Source organism: Carassius gibelio, chromosome A20 (assembly GCF_023724105.1).
Source record: "Carassius gibelio isolate Cgi1373 ecotype wild population from Czech Republic chromosome A20, carGib1.2-hapl.c, whole genome shotgun sequence".
In the NCBI taxonomy this organism is placed as follows: domain Eukaryota; kingdom Metazoa; phylum Chordata; class Actinopteri; order Cypriniformes; family Cyprinidae; genus Carassius; species Carassius gibelio.
The window spans coordinates 17,792,645-17,815,021 of record NC_068390.1 but is presented as its reverse complement, the minus strand read 5'-3'; the positions used below and the strand labels follow the sequence as shown (position 1 = coordinate 17,815,021).

At 38.2% G+C, this 22,377-nt stretch overlaps 2 protein-coding genes across 2 annotated transcripts; both read right to left on the bottom strand.

Moving 5' to 3' along the window:
* Nucleotides 1-7,869: 7,869 nt before the first annotated feature.
* Nucleotides 7,870-14,636, bottom strand: LOC127938821 (G-protein coupled receptor 176-like). Its single transcript, XM_052535715.1, has 3 exons — nt 13,714-14,636; nt 10,336-10,588; nt 7,870-9,512 (listed from the first exon to the last, which is right to left on the bottom strand). The coding sequence occupies exons 1-3, from the start codon at nt 13,946-13,948 to the stop codon at nt 8,360-8,362; spliced, it is 1,641 nt and encodes a 546-aa protein (XP_052391675.1). The 5' UTR covers nt 13,949-14,636; the 3' UTR covers nt 7,870-8,359.
* A 1,940-nt stretch (nt 14,637-16,576) lies between these two features.
* On the bottom strand, nt 16,577-22,377 carry acot20 (acyl-CoA thioesterase 20). The gene is made up of 3 exons (XM_052535714.1): nt 21,837-22,377; nt 19,237-19,439; nt 16,577-18,366 (listed from the first exon to the last, which is right to left on the bottom strand). The coding sequence occupies exons 1-3, from the start codon at nt 22,345-22,347 to the stop codon at nt 17,761-17,763; spliced, it is 1,320 nt and encodes a 439-aa protein (XP_052391674.1). The 5' UTR covers nt 22,348-22,377; the 3' UTR covers nt 16,577-17,760.

The window sequence follows — 22,377 nt, the reverse complement described above, 5'->3', positions numbered from 1 at the left end:
TGACTCAAACGGTAAGTAACAGACCAACTATACAATAAAACAGAAGATTAAAAAATAATAATAATAAAACTTTTTATGGTTACGTTTTTTTTGTATCAATGTATCAATTCCAATGAGGTCACACATTTTGTGTTATGACTCTTATTAGATGATTCCCATCTGTCAATAACAGCCACATACTGATTGGCTGATGACTGTGGACTGCTTAACAAAACTTGGCAAAAGAGATACACTTGGCAGTCTAATACACCATGACTTTTCACTTAGCCTTTTTTGTTGTTGTTGTCTTTCCCTAATCCAGAGCTCATTACATCTTATTGATACATCTTTCTTTTAACCTACTTTTGGATTTTGAGTTTTATTCGTAACTAGTGGACAGCATTTTGTATTGAAAAATAGAGTCATCCTTAGTTTGCTCTGCTCAAAACCTGCCAGGTCTTGTAGTGTGGATTGCAACACAACTGTGGTTCATATTCGGTAAATGACAGCTCTTGCCCTTGGTATGTTAAGATGAAAGGGTTATATTATCTCAGTAGGCTAATCTTCAAGTGCTTAATGTCCATCTTTAGTATACGTTTAATTTAGTTTAAGCCCTTTAAATGAATTTGCAAGACTTTCGATGGTAATCATAATTTGACACTGTAATATATGATCTTCAGTTCAAGCCAAAGGCCTGCTATTGATTTCCAGCTGAATGACAACCTGAAAGAAAGTGGACAACCTTCAGTTTGACAACAAAATCCATCATTTTGTATATATATTTGTGGCTAATTGTGATAATAATAATGTGAATTTATTCAATTAAGCTAAACTCAAAAACAGTTTTTTTTTTGTACTTCAGCACTAAAATGGTAAAATGTATGGTAATACCTTGATTATTTTGATTAGAAACTGATATGCTGTTTATTGGTGTGAGTCATGTGACAAGTTCGAGTTGTTTTATTTGAGGTCTATTAAGGATTTTGTGGGTTGACAGAGCCTTAAGCATGTAAATTATATATGAATCATTTTAAAATGCAGAGAAGTGGATACCTTAGGGCATACTTGGCCTGAAATAGGAAATATTATAATCCTAATTCATTTCACAACATGTCAGCCTAAACAAATCTACTTTTTCATATGACCAAATTTTCTTAGGTTGCACTGCCCTCTAATGCAAATAAATGGAAGTACTGGCTGACAGCAGCAACCTTTTATTATATTTTTCCCAAGTTTTGTCCTGTGTTCATGAATGAGACAAATTCTTAATTATTCTTGATTAAATCAGATGTATTTATCCAAATTCTATTTTACAAAGTCACTCAAGTCACTCAGAATAATTATTATTATTATTTTCATCAAATACGTGCCGAGCGACATAGAAAACTTTATCTCATTCATGCAACCCAGACATCTAAGCACTTGTAAAATAACTGTCAATGTAAAGAGAGGGGGTCATAAACAAATACATGAAATTAGCTTATGTCATTCAAACTGATTTATGTCAACAATATAGTGGTTATGAAAGACCCCGAACCAACAGATATAGAAAAGGAACTATACTTCCTCACAGAAAGAGCAAAAGATGCTGAATGCATCATAAAACGGTCCAATTTCCCCAGATATATGTTTCTGATTCCTGCAGCCACAGATATTCGAAGGTTTTTTCCCCTAAACTGTGTATGATATAAATAAAAAACACTTACATCATATATCCCCACATAAAGCAAAATGTTTATGTTGCTTCTGGTAATTGGTGTTGTTTTATGCCTGCTGTATGTGGTCCAGGTCTCTCAAGCCCTCATTGATTTATGACTCAAAGGGAGGCTGCCTCGGCAAATGTAATCTACAGAGTGGCCCTGGGTCAGCCATTTACACTGGATAATAGTGTTTACTTAACAGTCATGACTGGCTGAGGAGCCTTTTTAGGAGGACAGTCATTTTTCAAAACACCATAATCACAAGAAGAATATTGCCTATATTTTCGGATACGAACACAGTGCTCTGAAGGCTTTATTCTTCCCCTCTACCAATTTCAAAAGGGACATCCAGTGCATTTTTATTTTATTGAAATGTACTTGCAGTGGGTATAATTCATATAATTCATCTGGCTCTTTTTTGAGGAGGCAGGCTTAGGGTGTCATTGAGATCCACGTTTCCATTCACTGAAGTGAATTATGAGGATATGGCATCACATTCTCTTGTGTTTTTCCCAGACAAGATTAAAGTGAACCAATAAAACAGTGTTTTAAGTTCCTGTCTAGCCATATTGGTCACAGCATTGCATTTTAGAGATTATGCTAGACCCTGTAGATATTGTTGATGCAATATCTTCAATATCAGTTGTTCAAAAGAAAAAAGGACGGTTACTTCAGAAAGCCCAAATGCACATATTGGATCTTCTTTTTGTGTGCTAGTTTCGATGAGAGCCCTTTTGTCACCTTGTCCATGGATCCAGATACTTGAGATGTAATGATGATACTCCCTGCAATTGCCTTCAAGGATCATGCCGGTGGGTAGGCTGAATTGAGATGGGCTGTATTTACTCTGACAATACACTTGTCTAGGAGTCTAGCCGTGAGCCTCCATCAGATGAGGCCAATTCTGCTGCTGAGTTCTCATGTAAAGAGCTGACATCCTCAGGCCTAGCTCGTCAATGTGCGATTGATAACTCTGCAGAACGCTGCCAAGACCACTCATGCTGCCAAGACCATATTTTGATTTTGATATGCTATTAATCTCACAGTAAATACAAGATATTTTATATAATTAGGGTGATCATGTGTCCTCTTTTTCCCAGATATGTCCTGGCTGATATTTCTTATTTGCCTAAAATCTCAAGGTTTTGGCTTTGTTTTCCTATTGACGTGCTCGCTACAGTCCTCATACATTATGTTTATGCATATTTGTATTGCTTTGAGCATTCTCTGTAAATCCAACCTTCTTGAATGCCACTATTTGTCGATCATGTACACTGTAAAGAATTGCCAGGAATTTACAGAATTAAAGAGTATTATTTTACGATATATTATGGTAGTCAGAAATTTGCTGTGAAATCAATGCATCCTGGATCATTTTCTTACAAATGACTGTGAATGAATAGCAGAATGATGCTAACATCACAGGAATGTGACCTAGAAGTTGGAATTTAGAAATCCCAGCCAGGACAAGTCCATGAATGAGAGGACATATTGTCACCCTAATTAATATAAATATGTCTCCATCCTTATATAGAAGGGAGTTTCATAAGCAATTTGCCTAAACTGATTTACTGTATTTTCGACTTCAGCTTTAAGTATTCACTTAGAAACAATAAAGTCCATAAAATAAAAACATGTAGACTAAATGTTATTTGTCATTATGTTATTTTTTTTTTAAGAATCAGAAAGAGCTTTATCAACAGGTATTTTTACACATACAAGGAATTTGTTTTTGGAGACAGAAACTTCTACAGCACAAAAAGATTAAAGTGGCAAAAAATAGATAACAAAATAGAATAAGCAAGGAAATAGAGGAATAGGAAATAATAATATACAACAACTATTTTTCAAAAAAATACACAATATACAAATAGACAAATGGCATTTGTGTGTAGAGGTATAATATACAAATGAAGTATGGAGTTTTAAATAAATAAATGTATAAACTGTGTTGCACATTACATTTAATGCCAAGTTAACTGTTCATAAGGTGGACTGCCTGAGGTAAGAAACTGTTCTTGTGCCTGTCTGTTCTGGTGCTCAGTGCTCTGTAGTGCAGACCAGATGGCAATAGTTCAAAGAGGAAGTGGCCTGGGTGTGAAGGACCCAGAATGATTTTGCCAACCCTTTTACACACTCTCCAGGGTTTCCCACACATTGATTTATTTGTGGCGGGCCGCCACAATATCAAAACTGACTGCCACAAATAGATTTTCCAAAAGGCTTTGACTTCAATGAATAAACATAAGCACTGCACATTTCAAAATCAAAAACCAGTGTGGGTGTTTTCATAATACTTCAGAAGGAAACCGACTGTATTTAGATTTTTCAATTTATCTTGCATGAAATGCTTGATAAAGCAGCATTTGTGAACATGTTCAGCACCAGGTTGTTATAACTGCACCAGACAGTCAGCTCTTTAACCTCCTGTCTGTAAGCAGACTCGTCACCATCCTGGATGAGGCCAATAAATGTGTTGTTGTCTGCAAAGTTCAGGAGCTTGACAGAGGGATCCTTTGCTGTACAGTCGTCAGGAAGCTGGTAATCAGGTGGAGGTGGGCACAGAGAACTGGGTTAATTTGGATAGGAGGAGGTTTGGGATGATCGTGTTGAAGGCCAAGCTGAAGTCCACAAATAGTATCCTCACAAGAGTCCCTGGTCTGTCCAGATGTTGCAGGATGTAGTACAGTCCCATGTTGATCCACAGATCTGTTTGCTCGGTATGCAAACTGCAAGGGGTCCAGCAAGGGTCCAGTGATGTTCCTCAGATGGTCCAGCACTATTCTTTCAAATGACTTCATGACCACAGATGTTAGGGTTTTTTTATACCTGCAATAGAACTCATACAAACCGTCGGCCAGCTGTTGATTCAACACAGTGCTGGGGGATGGGGTCCTGTAAATGGTGATGTCTTTCAGTCCTTTCCACACTGAGGCAGAATCATTGGCTGAAAACTGATTTCTCAACTTTTCGGAGTAGTTTCTGTCTGATCTCCTTTGTCAATGTGACTTTGGCCTGTTTTTACAAGACTCTGTCCCCATTCCTGCAAGCATCTTCTTTAGTTCTTTTGGGTGTCTTGAGTTTTGCAGTGACCCATGGTTTGTCATTGTTATAAATTAAATGAGTTCTGGCAGGAATGCACAAATCCTCACAGAAACTAATGTCTGTTATTACAGTCTCTGTGAATTCATCCAGATCGGTGGCTACAACTTAAAAAAAAATCAAATTTGTGCAGTCGAACAAGCTTGTAAATTCTGCTATGCTTCACTGGTCCATCTTTTTACAGTCCTTGTTAAAGGTTTAGCTGACTTCAGTTTCTGTTTGCAGGTGCTATAACAGTGATCAGAGAGCCTCAAAGCTGCTTGTTGGACAAAGTGATTGTAACAATTCACAATTACGCCGGGGGGTACCCACGAGACTTGCGCTCTACTTCCCCTCCAGGGGATGCCTTCAAGGATGGCAGCAGGCTCCGGCTCCCTGGTTAACGGCCCGACTCCTCCGATTCCCTCATGGATGGCAGCTGCCCCTCCACACCACGGGCGGCCGGCAGCACGTTCATCTGTCCCCGGCAACTCACTCTAGCCCACCACCTCGAGTGTCCATGGCGGCACACTCCCTCGCCCTGCTCGATGGCACCGCGGGTTCAGCACAGTGGCGAGGGATCTTCGGCAGCGCGTCCCTCCTTATACAAATAAAAACACACCCAAAATAAACCCAGGGCAGGTCCTCTCTCGTCCTTCACTGTTGTCGCTCCTCTTTTGTATTCTTCCGATCTCCACCGTGGGACGCGAGACCGGCGAGTGGAGCAGGTGTCGCTCATTTCCCAATGAACTGATTTATAGTGTCTCATGGCCAAGAAAGTTGTCTCTGAATCCCTTGTCTGCCCTGTCATGGTCAAGAAGGCAGTATCTGAGCTCTTCACCTGCCATTTCATGGCCAAAGATACTGTTTCTGAACTGTCTGACTGTCCTATTATGGCCTCAGAAGCCATTGTTATGCCCTTTGTGCTCTCTTTTGCTTTCCTGCCTGATCCGCCTTGGTGGTCTCCTGCTTCAACTGTTCCACTTTGGTGGACATTTGCTGAGCCTGAGCAATCTTGGTAAACCATCAGCTCAGTTGAAATGGTCCTCAGCTCCATCAGCCCAACCCCAGTGGTCTTTTCCACCATTGTGGAGATCACTTTCATCCAGTCTGTTCCACCCTGGTGGTCTTCTGGTCTGGCAGCTCAATCCTGATAGTCTTTTGCTCTGCCTTTGTGGTGTTCCTGCTCCGCCGGCCCTGCCTTGGTCACCTGCTCCTTCAGCCCCACTCATGCTCCCTAATTCGCCTAATAGCTCTACTTCCTGTCCATGGGCCTGGCTCTCCATCCCTCCCCCTGTTCTGCTCACTCCACCCACTTTCTGGAAGCTGCTCCTTAAGGGGAGGCTTTGTCACAATCGCCATCTGGAGTGCCCTTGATAACCACCGGAGGGCACTCCATCCCATATCTCTGTCACGCTTACAAAAAAAGAAAACTTGAAAATACTTACATTTTTTATTTAATAAATAAATTTACATTTACATCTTTGCTTGTGTGTAATGTTACATCAGAGTCCCTTTAAGAATATTCTAAAGTCTTTGGTTATATCTGCCTGCCAGCCATTTTTTTTTTTAAATAAACGACCGTTGTTGTTACCGATGCAAAGAATTGTGGGTTATCTGTAGTAGCGAAGGATATGCCTCATGCATCCTCAGAATTTCTGTGAAAGAAGGTCAAATTTCAAGGTCGCATTCGGGGTGTACTACTTTGAGACAGCCTTGATGACATGTGTCACGGAGGCCAGCGAGTAGTGCTGTGCAGGTAAACCTCTCTCCGCGATCTCAAGAGACGCACTAGCGACAGACGCTAGTGGCTGTAGCCATTTAGCCTCCTTGCTAGTGCGTCCGCCTCCCATGCCGGAAGACCCGGGTTCGAGCCCCGCTCGGAGCGAGTGCGAGGAGCGTCAGAGAGGACCCGGGTGAGAGGGGTTACATTGGTGCCGTGACCCGGATGGGAGTGAGGTTTAGGGGGGTGAGTGTCACGGAGGCCAGTGAGTAGTGCTGTGCAGGTAAACCTCAAGAGATGCACTAGCGACAGACGTTAGTGGCTGTAGCCATTTAGCCTCCTTGTTAATGCATCCGCCTCCCATGCGGGAAGACCCTGGTTCGAGCCCCGCTCGTTGCGAGTGAGAGGAGTGTCAGAGAGGACCCGGGTGAGAGGGGTTACATATGCAGCCTTCAAAATGAAACACAGCTAGTGATTGTGAAGTCCTGTATGTGTTTAGTACTGCATTTCTGAGCTGTTATTTCCTGTTTTCCTTTGTCTTGGTTGTTTCTGCCCCTTGTTCTGGATTACTCTTCGTCTGTGTTTCTTGTTATTGTTTGGATCACGACTGTGGTTTATCCTCTGAATAATCACCGCATTTGGATCCTCAGCCTTCGTGTCTTAGAGCTATTTGTGACACTATGCAACTCTAATTTAATGAACCCTTGACTTCAATTTTGAGGTATTTAGTTTAACTGAATTTGAGAGACACATACTGCTTCTTTAAAAGTGCTGCTTTGCCATGTAAATGGATGACAATCAGTTTACTTCCAAAGAACACTTTTGCTTGACATTTTTTATACATTAAACCATTGTGGAAAAGATCACAAGTATTATGTTAATTCCACATACCAGTAGTGGTGTAGCTCAAGCAGGAATCCAAGCTAGTGGTTTCTGGATTTGGAAAACACATTAAACAACTTTAAAATCCATCAAAACTTTTAATTAATGGCACTAAAACTGGCATATGGAGAAAAACACGCAGCCTTCTTGAATACATTTTATTTCCCTTTCAGTCACATGCAAGTGCTTAATCTTTAGCTTTGCTTTTGCCATGAAAGGTGATTAACTGAGTGAAAATGTGTTTAATGAAGATAGATATTTGTATATACTGAATATTGGTCAAGAAGAGATTTAATGAACCAATGACATGAAATAGATGTGTCCCTTTATCGTCAGCATTTAAGAACCTTTTTAAATACCTAATATTTGTTTTACAATTGGACAGATAAGATTGAAAGAGAAGGGTTTTTTTTTCAAATAACTGTCATGTAAGAAATCTTTGCACACGCTTTGCATACATGTGAGATGCATTAGGACATTTTCAAAAACATTAAAAAAAACTTTCTAATGGTAGTGTACATGAAAGTTCATTTATAATTAATAATATTTTAATTTTGAGTGCAATACATTCGTTTTTTTAACTAGCTGTTCAAGCTATGTGAGATAGATTATGGTAAATAAAAGTTAAGCAGGGCACATTAGTCAAATTCAACACAGCAAACGTATCTACAAAAAATTGATTGTGATTGTAATTTTATTGACCATTCCAACAAAACAAATGTCATACAGTCCATGCCTACCTTATGTTTTTTCTTGAATTTCCTCTGAAAGATCAATTTCCTGTTGTCAGTAGATGAAGGGATATCTATTAAATTGTCCAAATAGACAGCATGAGAGCATGTAAACCCCTCCTACTTTCTACTGTAAACAAATACTCTCCATGTCCTTCATTGTTCTGCACTCACATAGAAGATCATGTCAAAATAACTTTAGATATAAAACACAACCAATCTTCATTTTTGGCTTTTTACGATTTGGTCTACTGCACTCTTTTTCATGGATCTACATTGGGGAAGGTACTAACTTTATTGTTTCTACTGATGCGTCTCTCGGGCCGAACTTTGGGCTGCTTGGTCTGGATCAGCTCCTCTGGTGTGTTACCCAGCGGAGGAAGGAGTCTTTTCTTACTGTTCCTGGTTTCAGGTAGCCACTGTGGAGGCAACTCAAATGGCCCAAAACCAAACTGTGTTGTATCCTCGGGGTCTGTGGGAGTCACCGGGGCGACCTGTGAAGAGGAATAGGCACATGACTGAATAGGAGAATGTTTTGGTAACACTAAGCCCTCTTCTTTTTTCACGTCCCCTGACTGCGGCTGACGCAGCTCTCTTGCCACCCCTCCATTTCCACCCTGTCCTTCATCTTTGGGTTGAATGTTGGCAGAGGCCACAGAGGAAATGTCATTCTCATCTTCTTCGTCCTCGTTTGGTCTGAAGATCTGTTGTTGGCCGATATTGAACATCTCCAGGAGTTGACTACCAGAGCGAACCCCAGTATCGCCCTCTAGTGGCCCTCCTTCAGCCAGACCCCCAATGCTGACCATGTTTCTTCGGCTATAGCGCCGATGCAAGCGTACTAGCATATCAAGAAGGCAACGCCGCACAGAGCGGTTTACTGTGAGAAGAAACAGTGGGTTGGTGAGAAGAGAGACCTTTGGCAGCCACACGGCGGTCAGTTGTAACCAAGACGAGGCTTTAGCAGCTCCAAGCACGGAACGGTATATGACCAGAGCAGCATAGGGAATGCTGCATAGTGCAAAGACTAGAACAATGGATAACAGAGTGGCATGAAGTTCAGCCTCGCGCTGAGACACATACGGGATGGAAATGCCGTTCTGTGGGGTGCGCAGTGCTGCAATGATGACTTTCTTCTTCTGGCTGGTGCTTAGTGCGCGGCGGATTAGTGCCATGGCTAGAAACACCACTGCTAGTGGCAAAATGAGTGTGGTGATACTGTATGTGATCATGTAAACCAGATGTCCAAGTGATTGGCCATCAGAACAGGAAGAGGTGGCGTAGACATCCGTCACATTGCTTATGGCAAAAACAGGGGCGCTGGCCACCACCGCATGTACCCAGATGTAGATAACCAGGTCTCTGGATTTGGCATCTGATATCTTTCTCTCCAGAGGATACAACACAGAGTAGTACCTGGAAGTGAAACAGGGAAGGCACCACTGTTAAGGTGCAGTCACATAAGCAACATTTTTATGAAATTTCAAAGGCAAAAAAGGTCCATTAACTATTGTTAAAATAGATAAACAACGCACAGCTCACACTGAAGTAATTTGCAAACCAAGCAGCTTTCTTTTGGCTAATGTTCAGGGACTGGACTGTACTAGTTGAGCTTAATGGCTTTGATTCACTATAAAGAGTCATTTATTTGGGAATCAGTTGGAATACATGCTAATAAGTCTGATTCATTTAAAAGAACTAGTTCATAAGTCATTTATAGATCAGACTATACAAGTTGCACTGAATGATACTGACTAAAAGGAAGCGAGTCATAAAAGTAATTTGTTTGGGAATCAGTAAGACTACACTGTTTTGCTTAGAGATCGGACTTATACTAGCTGAATGGTTTAGATACACAAAAATCTTTCTAAACAAATTGTGCTAAATGTTTTTTGTTTAAACATTTGCCAGCCCTATTTAAATCAGTTACATAACAATTACACTTTTTAGTGGACTAACTTGTTTATAGCACAATTAAACGCAAAAGAAAATGTTGTCAAATAAGAAAATCAGTATGTTTTATTATGTTCTTTGTGCCTGAAAGGTGCATTTTTTTCTGAAGTGAAACAAATGTCTCAAGAGAGTTTTCAGATTTTCTAAAGAGATCATTCACCATATTATTCTCTTACCAATTGTTTTAATTACTGTTTGGCTGAGACCTTTAGTGACCTCAAATCTGAAACAATTACACTTTCATTGTTAGCAAAAGATGGGTGAATTAGCATGCATAGCCTCTCACCTATCCAGGGCGATGACAGCAAAGCTGAGCACAGTGGCAGAACAGAAAAGCCTGTGTAGGAACTTGATGGCTTTGCACAGCAGGAGTGTATGGACCCATAGGCAGCATAGGGGACTGGCGCTCAAGGCTATGTCAAAGGGCACACACACCAACCCAGCACAAATCCCAGAACATGCCAGGTTCTTGATGAAGAGATTTGTGACAGATTTGAAGACATTGGTGTAACAAGTACACCACAGCACTGCAGCATTGCCTGGGGACGAAGAGATGGAAAGGAGAAAAGGTTGAGGAGTGTTACAAGCCTATGTCAGTGTTTAAGGAGACAACTGAATGTGAGTGGGACATGAGCAGCCCTCATCTTATTGTCTACAGCAGTTCCCATGGCAATGAGGTACCTGAAGATTGCACGCTAATTTGAAGGGGGAAACAAACATTTTTCCCTTTGTGGTTCCTGTAAGCAAGAGTATGGCATTCTTATGCTGCTGTTGAGGACAAATGAGGCTCACAGCACAGGGTATAAGATTTGAGAAGGAACCAAAGGCTTAGCATGCACAGACACAAAGAAACCAAGCGCTTCTACTACTGAGATGTTCACATGAGGGGTAACACTTTTGGGGTAATTCTTTTTAAGGAACATTCTGGGTTCAGTACAAGCTCAATTGAGAACAACTGTAGCATAATGTTGATTACCACAAAATTCAGTTTCCTCTTTTCTAAAAAAAAAAAAAAAAAACACAAAAAAATCACAAAAAGAGGGTTATTTTAAAGCACTTACAATTAAAGTATCACTGTTTTTTTATTTTTAACCAAATACAATTTATCATCTGAAACCCTAAAATTCCTATAAAAATTATGATTTAGCTTTACAGGTCTAATAACTCTTAACAGGAAAGTGTTCTAATATAGTCATAAACATACATTTCTGCTTTTATATACTCCAAACCTGGTCCTATTTACTTCCACAGTCCATGAGGGACAATTTGAAAGTCAAAAGCTGTCCATTGACCTTAACTTATACCAGGGATCCTCAAATCTGGCACACGAGATCCACTTTCCTACAGAGTTTAGCTCTAACCATAATCATAGCCCAATGTCTTAAGCATCATTAGAAAGTCACAAGTAGGTGAGTTTGATTAGGGTTGGACCTAAACTCTGCAGCACATTGGCCCTCCAGGGCAAGATTTTAGGAACCCTGATTTATACTTAACCAAGAATATTCTTTAATATGACATGACAACACAGCTGTAACTGATAAGCATTTCCATAGTTTGCTTCATTTCTTCACACCATAGTTAATGGTTTAAATAAGAGAAAGCATGTAGAAAAAGTATTAGTAAATGGAAATGCAGCATGTCACTTTAAGTGGAAATCTATGCCAGGTTCATTTACTTTGCAGAAATTATGCATGGACATGATGGAATTCACAAGGCTTGAATTGAAATGGAGCCTGAGGTGTATCTTTCCTTGGATGTTGATGTGAGCGGAGCACTTAGGTGACAGGTGCTCTCTACCCAGACCCATTATTACGCTTGACACACTTTTGGAAGGTGCATCTTTTCCACAATGACTGTGACTTTCATCTTTTCCCATTACCATGCAGGTGTAACGGGCAAAGCACAGTGGAATCTATCTGCAGCTGCCTCTGTGTTATTACTCTGGTGACATTTTGAGTGCACACTGACAGTGCTGGACAATTGTCAATTTGTTCCTAGAATTCTCCAGTATGCCCATGGCTAATAGTGTTATTTCACTCAGGCTGAAACCTGAGTGAAATAATGATTAACCAATTGCCACAATGACTTCCGTCACTAGTAATCACAATGAATGTCTGAAACACAAAATTCCCAACTTTTCTGAAATTTGAGCCCTAATCCAGTGCAGAAACAGATAATCAGATTACGGTCAAACTAAGCGTCTGTATGCTAATTAGTCATGTGATGGCTCGTTTGTTTGAGTCTTGACAAAACTGCCACCCTTTGACGTAGTTCAGAAAAAAAGAAAAAGAAAGAACAAAAGGACATTATACTATAAACAATGCTAAAATCTTATTTATTGTGAGGAGGCTCTGCATACCTCTCTTTCTCTAAATATTGTATAATTTCTATAAGATTATCAGTCATGTTCTACAGCATATATATGTAATCGGTGTAAACAAAATTCTGTCTTTTTTGTCGCAGGTATTATTGTCAGAGTAAGCAGCTGTCGTGAAAAAGCCTTCTTAGAAACATGGCATGTGACTGACTGGGGAAACATTTCATTTCTCTGTTTGTATCAGTTGAAGCATGAATGAACCAAGTTAAAACAACATCTCAACCCTTTTGTTTGTTTCTGATTTGTGGCATGATCACTGGCTTCTAGATGTGATAGTTATTTTGCTGCAATGTGTAAGAATTCACACAATCATCTTAACACATTTTCTTGGAAATATCTCTGGCATGGCAAATAATTAAAATAGCACTGCTCTCTAATATAGTGTCTGTTTTGATTTTAGAAAAAAAAAACAAGCTGTTTGTACAAAGTGTCAACGACAAGTTGTGATGTACTGTAAAAATCTAAAGTATGGACAGGGGTCCGCTAACTCTAAACATATAGTTGCAAGCAACTTGTGATTAAAATGCTGTTTTCTACTAATTTAGAAAGATATCATCATATAGAAAGGAAATGAACACTGAATTAAGGTCAATACTTGAATAAACATTTACAAAAGAAGTGAACATAAAGCTGCACTTATGCTCCCTAGAGAAAACTAATAACACAAAACAGCTATTCAACATCACTTCCTCCCATAAGTTCCATGCTTTGAACAAGCGTACATTTTTTATACTAAGACCTACAGTATGTATACAAATCTTCTTTTTTTTTATTTTAAGTAAAACAGATTCAAGTGTGAACTTGGCACATAATGTTTAAATATAACAACTTTTTTTGTTTGTTAATTGCTTGCATTGTACAGATTGGGAAACCAAAATATTTGCTGTAGAATGTCCAGTTACAACACCTTTGCGTCATTATTGTGTGAATGCTCAATAACTCTGTTTACAATTTCTCATCCCTCTATTGGTATGAACATAAAATGTAACATCTGCTAAAAATGTGATTCATAACGGAAAATATGTAGCTTGTGATCATGATTGTAAAATTTTCACATTCCAAATAAAATTTGTGCCCCAACTATAACCTTTAGAGTGGTTATCCATTCACAAGCACATTGCGATTCTCCATTAATTCATAATAGGATCAAAATGTAAGCCGTTTATCGCATCAATTAACCAGTTATATGTGATTGTTCGTTTAATTAAAATAGATTTAGAGATGAAGCCCGTACACATTTGATGATGAATAGCCAAACATTTAGAATCCTCTTTTTTGTCTACTTACTCAAAAGGGAGCCGATGAGGATGAAAACTTGAATGGTGGTAGTGAAATCTTTGTAGGCTCTTTCCTGCGCGTGCAGGATCTCCTCCAGTTGTGTCACCTCTTTATCCTGAGCATCACCCCACAGACCCACCGGAGACGACGCGTTTAGGAACCCCAGGTTAGATGCGTTTAAACTTGTGCTTCCGTTTTCTGGCAGAGGAAACCAGCTCTCCGCGTTATCCGCCTCCATCATCATTCATATCTGAGGCGCCACGCGAATCCTTCGGCTCTGGTCTCGCCGCGCGCACGTTATTGGTGAACAATGCTCGAGCGTTATGATGTTGCGTCCAACATGATTAACTCGCGAGTTTTCTCCAGTCCCTCAAAATGATCGAAAACGCAAAACATATTTTAAAAAACGCTGGACGGAGATCGTTCGCAATAATAAAATACCCCATGCAGGACTGCACATGGCAGATTTGGCATAATTTCGATTACACCGTACAGATCTCATATACGGTGTCATTGATGGAGCGATACGACAGTGACGGCGACTCATCTCGCGTCTCACAACTCAACTTCATTTCACTAGCCGTGTGAATAGACGAACATAAAATAATACGGGTTTTATACAATATTTCGCGAGCATTGGGTTATAAAATATGCAACTGAATTCTAATAATAATGTCTAAACAGTGTAGCTACGATAAGCCGTAGAGAGAGAAATTACCAGCATACCCGTATGAGATCGTTATGAATGATCATAGCCATATCCAAGACTCAAAAACGATTTTTGGTAAACGCATATCACGCTAAATATCGAGTCAGTGTGCGATCTGACAACTGGGCTTCAGCACGAGTGACAATAGCGCTTTATTTCTTCAAATGAACGGTGGGCGCTTACAATAAAACGTCACCGTGTCCGTCCGTCACGGCGTCTTCGAGATGCGCGTGAGATTTTGAAGCAGAGGTTTGGATTGAGTGTATTCAGACACGCACTGCAACGAATCCACGGGAGGAAAAAAACGTTGTTTGAGCACTTTTCATTATTGTGAAGTAAACAATTCATCCAGTGAGCAAAACGCCAGCATGTAGGCCTATATCACGTTAAACTAGTTCCTTGCAGTACGCTATATCTACTGAATGTGCAAACCTCACACTGTATTTGTCTACGTGTTGCATTTGTTTTCTTGTTCTGTAATAGTAAAGCTAGTGGTCATTGGTCAGAGGAGATTTTAGACAACACATGAGGAATCTCTAATGCCTGCATGAAATGAGACTGGGGCAAGTTGTCACACAAGGACACAGTACCTAACTAGAAGGTATTGAGTCAAAAGTCCAGTTAAAAAAGTGTGTGTTGTTTTCTAGGGCCGTTTTGGTTTCACCTAATTCTAAACTATACCCGCCTAAATAATCACAGCACAGACCACAATTGAGATTTAAATTATTCTGTGATTCCCCACTCAAGAACACAATCATCAGTTCATGGAAATGTGATGCACTGCAGATTATAGTAACAGCTCTTCTGCAAATATAAAAATAATCTTTTCCACTGAATCCACATGCAAGAACTCTTAAGAGCTTTATCTTAAGTAGTCCGGGTTAAACAGCACAGACCGCTGGAGGGTGTCCTTATCACAGTGCTCTCTAAAAGGTTAGCAATAAGTACCACTGGAGGTTTGCAAAGAGAGGATCTCAATGTTTAAACACACACACACACACACACACTGATGCATCAGAAAAAAAAAATCATCAGCACTCATCCAGTGTGATTCACTTTCATGTACTGGTTCATGTGAATTAATGGCAGCTATATAGCAGTAGCCAGGAAATGTTCTGCATTTATTTCGTCTTTGGTTTTAAAAGATGTGGTGCAGTCAATAGTTTTATCGCATCTTGAGTACTGCCCTATAATATGGTCAAGTGCATCAGAAAAGCACTTAAAAAAACTTCAGATTGTTCAGAATAGAGCAGCTAGGTTGGTGCTCCATTATCAATTTCAGGCCAGTGTTGCTGATATGCATAGAAAATTATCATGGCTTTTAGTGAAGGACAAATTACATTTACGAGTGTTGGTATATTTTTATAAGGTAATCAAGTATCACACACCATGTTTTTTCTTTGAAAGGCTTGTTTATGTTGGTTTTAGACACGATCATAAAACACGTCAAGTGAGTAAGTCTCAACTGTTTTTACCATGTCCACAATCAAATTTGCTGAAAAAGACTGTATTTTATCGTGGCTCTGCTGCTTGGAATGTTGTTCCTATAAATATACGTAAAAGTAATTCAACACATGTGTTTAAAAGAAATTGTGTAAACATGTTGTTAAAGGTATAGACGTACTTCTGCTTGTGCTACTACTATTAATATGTATGGGTATAGTTTTGTGATGTGACTGGATTAGCAATTGTATTTTTGTTATTATTTTATTTGTTTGAATGATTTTTTTGTATTGTGCAACTCTGTGGACCCCAGGAAGATTAGCAACCACTTTGTGGAAGCTAATGGGGATCCAAATTAACAATAAACAATAAACAATATACTGCAACGAACTTAAAGGGACAGTTCACTCAAAAAAACAAACAAATTTTTTTTTTTATTTTTGTAACACAAAAACAGATATTTTGTAAAACCTTTTGACTCTCATTGTATGGACAGTTGAAAAATGGTGAATCTTTTTTATTTATTTATTTATGGGTCAACTAAACCTTAAATCGTATAATATTGTTAAACACAATGGTAAGGTTTAGTGTTGTTGTGGCACAGAAAGATTTATTTGGTTTTCTGTCTTCCTAATGTCTGGTATTCCACTGACACATCTACATTATAACATATTTATATATAATAATTAAACTAACAATTAAACATACAAAATCATAATCTCAAGATATCAGTCATTTTATTGGAAGCTCCGGGTAATACATAAAAGTGTATGCTGCATACAGTATAACCAATCCCCATAGATGCATATCTCAATCACAAGTCTGTTTATCAAGTCAGTTTTTTATCTAGACATAAACATTCTTCAGGAAAGAAAAGATTGAGGAAAACAAACCAGTATTTGCCCACCTCTAAGGCTGAAGGTGTCATCAAGGCTTCTTTAAAATAAAGGCACCTGGGGCTGTACAAAATAAATTAATAAAAACAAACTTAATGTAGAGATACAGACAGAGAGAATGCTACAGAAATCCAGATAAACAAGTATTATCACCAATATAAGAATTTCAATCCACTTGATTTGATTTGACTTAAATTGAGTTTTAATGCACAGCAATGTGTGATTAAGAAACACACAAATATGAGTTTGATTTTCAAACAATTATTTCACACTCTGCATGAATTCTATGATTTTTAAGCAAATAATACATGTGCTTCATTCAGTTTGATCTTTTTTTTACATTCTTGATTACTTAAAGGCACAATATGTAAGATTTTTTATTAAAATCACTGTGTAATAACAGTGTAATATACATAACATATTTTTCTGACTTGTGTACTTAGATTACCCCAAATGTTTTGGAGAATTTTTTTTATCCAGAGAAATAAGCAATTTGTTATGCATTTCATTAGACAGGTGACGAATGCAGAGAATAGCATTATAACAGAACTTTCAAATGTATCTAGTATAAAACAGTGCTGTTTACATGACCGGTGGAAGTGGAAGAGGTCGACAGTGCCATAATAAAAGCTCTTCTATCGAGCCGTGTATCGTGCTCGTCCTTCATTAGCAATCACTCCAGCAACCTTGTTTCACTTCCACGGCTTTTAGCCCCACCTTGCTTCATACTACATTGACCTTAATAAGTCTTTAATACATTAGCTCATAAGTGTACATGATTTCTGCCCGAGTCCCATCAGACTGTGGGGATGAAGACGACAACTCCCATGATTCCACACACAATCACGGCATCATCAAACTATGCCTTTGTTTCTTGTTTTTTTTTGAATATGCGCCCTCTAGCTGCGAAAACGTACATATTGTGCCTTTAACTACATTGGAAATTAAAGTAATTCAAGTCAACACTAGTTGGATATTATGACTATAATTATGATTTTCCCTTTTTCCTTATAGTTTAGATATGCTGCTGTCATCATCAGCAGCTAAGTGTTTTTTGAAAAAATTCACGATCCTCTTCCATGCATCGAGCTGAGCCTCTGAATGGGCCTTAGGTTCGCCGCCAAAGTAAACCACTTGGTTAGCGGCAGCATGAAAATTGGCAAGACAAAACGGCATATAGGGCACCTCGATAAAGTGACCTGCTTTTTCATACCTTACCAGCTCGTAGTTATCCTTCCCATGTGCTTTAAGTCTTTCGCATGCTAGTTTTGCGTAATAGGCAGTTTGCCAATTCCTGTCAGCTTCTGACATTATAAACATGAAGTTACCTGAGGCACGTTCAATGGGAATGACGCTAGGAAGGCCTTCTTCTGACATTGGGTCATTCATAACATCCCCAATATCCAAAAAGCCTGATGGTGTCATTTTTCCTCTCTTAACATCAAACAAGAGGGGTGGAACACAAATGTCTTTGTAGTAGATGGGAACCAAAGTATTGGCATTGCATCCATTGATCGAAACAGTAGCCGATATACCAGGAAGAAATGTTGCCATCGACAAAGCGAGATCTCCACTCTTTGATATGGACACTAGGCCAATTTTTTGATCTTTGACCTTTGAAAGAAAATAAATAATAATAATAATAATAATATAACTATATGTATATTTATATGTGATGATTTTGGATCACAATTAACAAAAACCCACCAATTCACTATCTCAACAAATTAGAATACTTCATAAGACTAATTAAAAAAAAAAAACATTTTCAGTGAATAGTTGGCCTTCTGGAAAGTATGTTCATTTATTGTACATGTACTCAATACTTGGCAGGAGCTCCTTTTGCTTTAATTACTGCCTCAATTCGGCGTGGCATGGAGGTGATCAGTTTTTAACACTGCTGAGGTGGTACTGTATAAAAGCCCAGGTTTCTTTGACAGTGGCCTTCAGCTCATCTGCATTTTTTGGTCTCTTGTTTCTGATTTTCCTCTTGACAATACCCCATAGCTTCTCTAGTTCTTCTTCTCCTTAGCCCAAATAAGACGCATCTGATGTTGTCTGTGGTTCAGCAGATTCCTTGACACATCTGTGTGTGGTGGCTCTTGATGCCTTGACCCCAGCTTCAGTTCATTCCTTGTGAAGTTCACTCAAATTGTTGAATAGATTTTGCTTGACAATCCACATAAGGTGTTTTGAGTTGATTAGCTGATCGACATGTCACCATATTCTACTTTGTTGAGATAGTGAATTGGTGGGTTTTTTGTTAAATGTGAGCCAAAACTATCACAATTAAAAGAACCAAAGTCTTAAACTACTTAATTCTGTGTGCACTGAACTGATTTAATACACGAGTTTCACAATTTGAGTTGAATTACTTAAATTAACTTTTCCACAACATTATAATATATATATATATATATATATATATATATATATATATATATATATATATATATATACATATGAATGGGTGTACATACTAACCTCTGGTTGTTGCCGTAGAAAATCTATACCTTCTTCAAAGTACTCAAGGTGAAATCTGTCAGCTTTTTTGGGTAAATCTTGGTAGCCCTGGAAAGCCAAGGCAAAAACAGCAAAGCCTCTCTTTGCCAACAGAGCTGCCCTCAACTCAAAAGGACCTCCTCTAAATACATATGTATCCAAAATCCCAGGAAATGGTCCTTTACCTGAAAAATCATAATAGTACATCATTAACTTAGTAGAAAAATAGTAGAAATACACATAAGTGTATAGAGTACCTGAAAACCACTAAAAGTAAAGATACCTTAGAGTGAAAATAACTCCATTACAAGTTACCCTAAACCCCCCCCCCCCTAAAAAAAACAAACACCAAAAACACAAATAATCTATGAGGAATAAACCTTTAAAACACATTCTCAAGTATGTAAACTTGCAACAGATATATATATATATATATATATAATTTTTTTTTTTTTAATTGGATTATAATTATTACCAGTATTTGTTTACAGTTCTGCAACTGTTACTTGGATGGGATTAGTTTTTTTTTTTATTTTTAATTTGCTTAAATTAGGATTACATTATTATGTAATTATTTTGCCGATTTTTTTAAACTCTAAATAGCTTACCATTTTTTTTTAACATTTTCATTTACTTTTTATTTCATTTAGATATTTAGCAGACATTTTCATCCAAAGTGACTTACAAATGAGGACAATGGAAGTGATCAAAAATCAACAAAAGAGCAATGATCTGCAAGTGCTATAACATGTCTCAGTTACCTTAACACAGTAAATGTAGCAAGGTTTTTTTTTATTGTCTAATAAAAAAAATGAAAATAGAATAGAAAAAGAATAGAACAAGCTAGTGTTAGAGGCATGTTTTGCTTTTGTTAATTGCATAATAAATAAAAAGAAAACAAATAGACAGATACAAAAAGATTAGTATTCTGAAAGCTAGTGTTAGTTTTTTTTAAAGAAAACAAGCAATATGTGAATATGCAAAATTAATAGAGTGCAAGTCTAAAAGTGACAAGTTTTTTTTTAAAGAATAGAATTAGAATAGAGAATGCTAGAGTTAGAAAGAGGTAGTTAAAGAGTAGAGATGTAGTTTTAGCCAATTCTTGAAGATGGCTAAGGACTTTGAGTTGGGCAGGTCATTCCACCAGGAGGGAACAGTTACCTTACAAGTCTGTGAAATTTTTAAAATGTTAAATTATATGTGACATATACGATTATTTATCATGTATATATTTATGATTCATTATTATATTATATTAACAAATAGGGTCTAACATTAATTATGATCTATTAATTCATCTAATAATGTCTTAAAATATAGTAATTATGTATGGAACATTATATTAACAGACTATCCAAATTTTAATAACACAATAATAGTTCTTATGAGAACAGCATTGACAGCAGCAATGGTTGTCCCCTCCACCATGTTTAAAGTTTATGAGCCGCCCAACTCCGCAGCAATATGGCTGCTTACTGCTCCGGGTGTGTGTTCACGACTGTGTGTGTGTGTGCACTCGGATGGGTTATGCAGAGCACAAATTCTGAGTACGGGTCAGAATACTTAGATACACGTCACTTCACTTTTACTTTGAGAAATGTAAAAGGGCTCCCTATAGTTTAGACCAGAATTTGAGACAGATTTTTATCCCTAAGAAAATTCATTATAATTGGATTTATTTCAAAGAGAAATTTTTTCAGTAAAAGACTGTTAATTAATAATAATAAAAAGTTTATTTTATGTTTAAGTTATTTTTATGTTTGATTTTGAAATGTACAGAGCTCATGTTTATTCAACGAAGGCAAGATTTATTGCAAAATGTATTTTGTGGCGGTCAGTGTTGATATTGTGGCGGGCTGCCATAAATAAACCAATGTTAGGAAAAAGCGCCAATATTACCTCCTAAGTGAGAAATGTCAGCCTTTAACGTGCTAAAATATTTGAATGGAGACATGTTTCTGTGTGCATGAATGTTTACGTGGGAAGAGAATGTGTGCATTCCCTTCATAATAAAACACGGTTTTGACATTTTAATCTTATCGTTTAATATATTTATTTGCTTGGTCATTGTGGGTTTTGGTTATTTTCCATTTGGACAGGGAACTTTTGAAATATTGTTATACTTGACTTAAATATGTGACCTTGAAAGAATCCAAAAGTATTCAGATTACATTCCTTTAATATTGTTGTGGTGCTTGAATTTCGTTACTGAATTATTTTTTCGTTAAATAATTTGTAACTGTAGCAGAATACATTTTTAAAGTAGCCCTCCCAAGCCTGTTTACACAATGGAGCATGAATTTATAGTTGACAACAGAAGACCTTTTCAGTTGTGTCAAGCAGTAGCGTTAGACTATTTTCTACCACGAGGAGGCGCTACTACTACAGAATATTGATAACACATTTGGTATCTATTATCGAAGTTCATTTAATAGGTTTTATTAAAAAGCGACCCTGTAAATTGTCATTTTACATTTCAGACTTTATAAGAGTAGCATAACCTGCTGAATTGTAAAGACGGATTTAATTGCCTGTATTTACTGCTAATACATGGAGGGCTTCAATACAGCTTCATAACTGACCAGGTGGCATGAAAAGAGTTCCTCTGATCCTGCCCTCGGTTACAGGAATCCTCCGGACACCATCGGTCAAGCAATGTCTTTCGTTTGTCACTTTGGCGATGACTCTATTGTCACTGACAACCTCAATGTCGACGAGAGCAGGGCGAGTCACGTCTGTTAGAGCAAACTTCCAGCTTACGACCTCTCCTGTCAGAGCCCAGAATAAGCCCATTGGTTCAACTCCCGTAAAGGTGCCACCAAGAGAAGGGTCGCGGTTGAGGTCGATCTGACCGTTATTGTCTGCTTGGTAAGTGGCCCGAGCCTGGAAAACACGTCCGCTATCATCGGTGATTTTAGAGCGCAGATCCACGCGTTGTTGATGATTTAAGCCACTCACGGTCACGTGTACTGGGTCTTCAAAAGAGCACTTATAACTGGGCAAAAGCCTGATACTGACTCCTGAAGAGTAGTGCATTTTGGCAAGAGTGTTTCTTGCAAAAGGGGTAAACATGCACTTCAGTAATGAAGACATGTCGTCTGTGTGACTTCTGCTGCAAAGTAC

Coding starts and splice junctions, on each gene's coding strand:
- LOC127938821 (XM_052535715.1), bottom strand. CDS start 13,948: ATGATGATGGAGGCGGATAACGCGGAGAGCTGGTTTCCTCTGCCAGAA. Junction 10,589..13,713: donor CCTCATCGGCTCCCTTTTGA/GTAAGTAGACAA, acceptor CTTCGTCCCCAG/GCAATGCTGCAGTGCTGTGG. Junction 9,513..10,335: donor GCTGTCATCGCCCTGGATAG/GTGAGAGGCTAT, acceptor TTTCACTTCCAG/GTACTACTCTGTGTTGTATC.
- acot20 (XM_052535714.1), bottom strand. CDS start 22,347: ATGTCTTCATTACTGAAGTGCATGTTTACCCCTTTTGCAAGAAACACT. Junction 19,440..21,836: donor AACTCTTTTCATGCCACCTG/GTCAGTTATGAA, acceptor ATGATTTTTCAG/GTAAAGGACCATTTCCTGGG. Junction 18,367..19,236: donor TTCTACGGCAACAACCAGAG/GTTAGTATGTAC, acceptor TTTCTTTCAAAG/GTCAAAGATCAAAAAATTGG.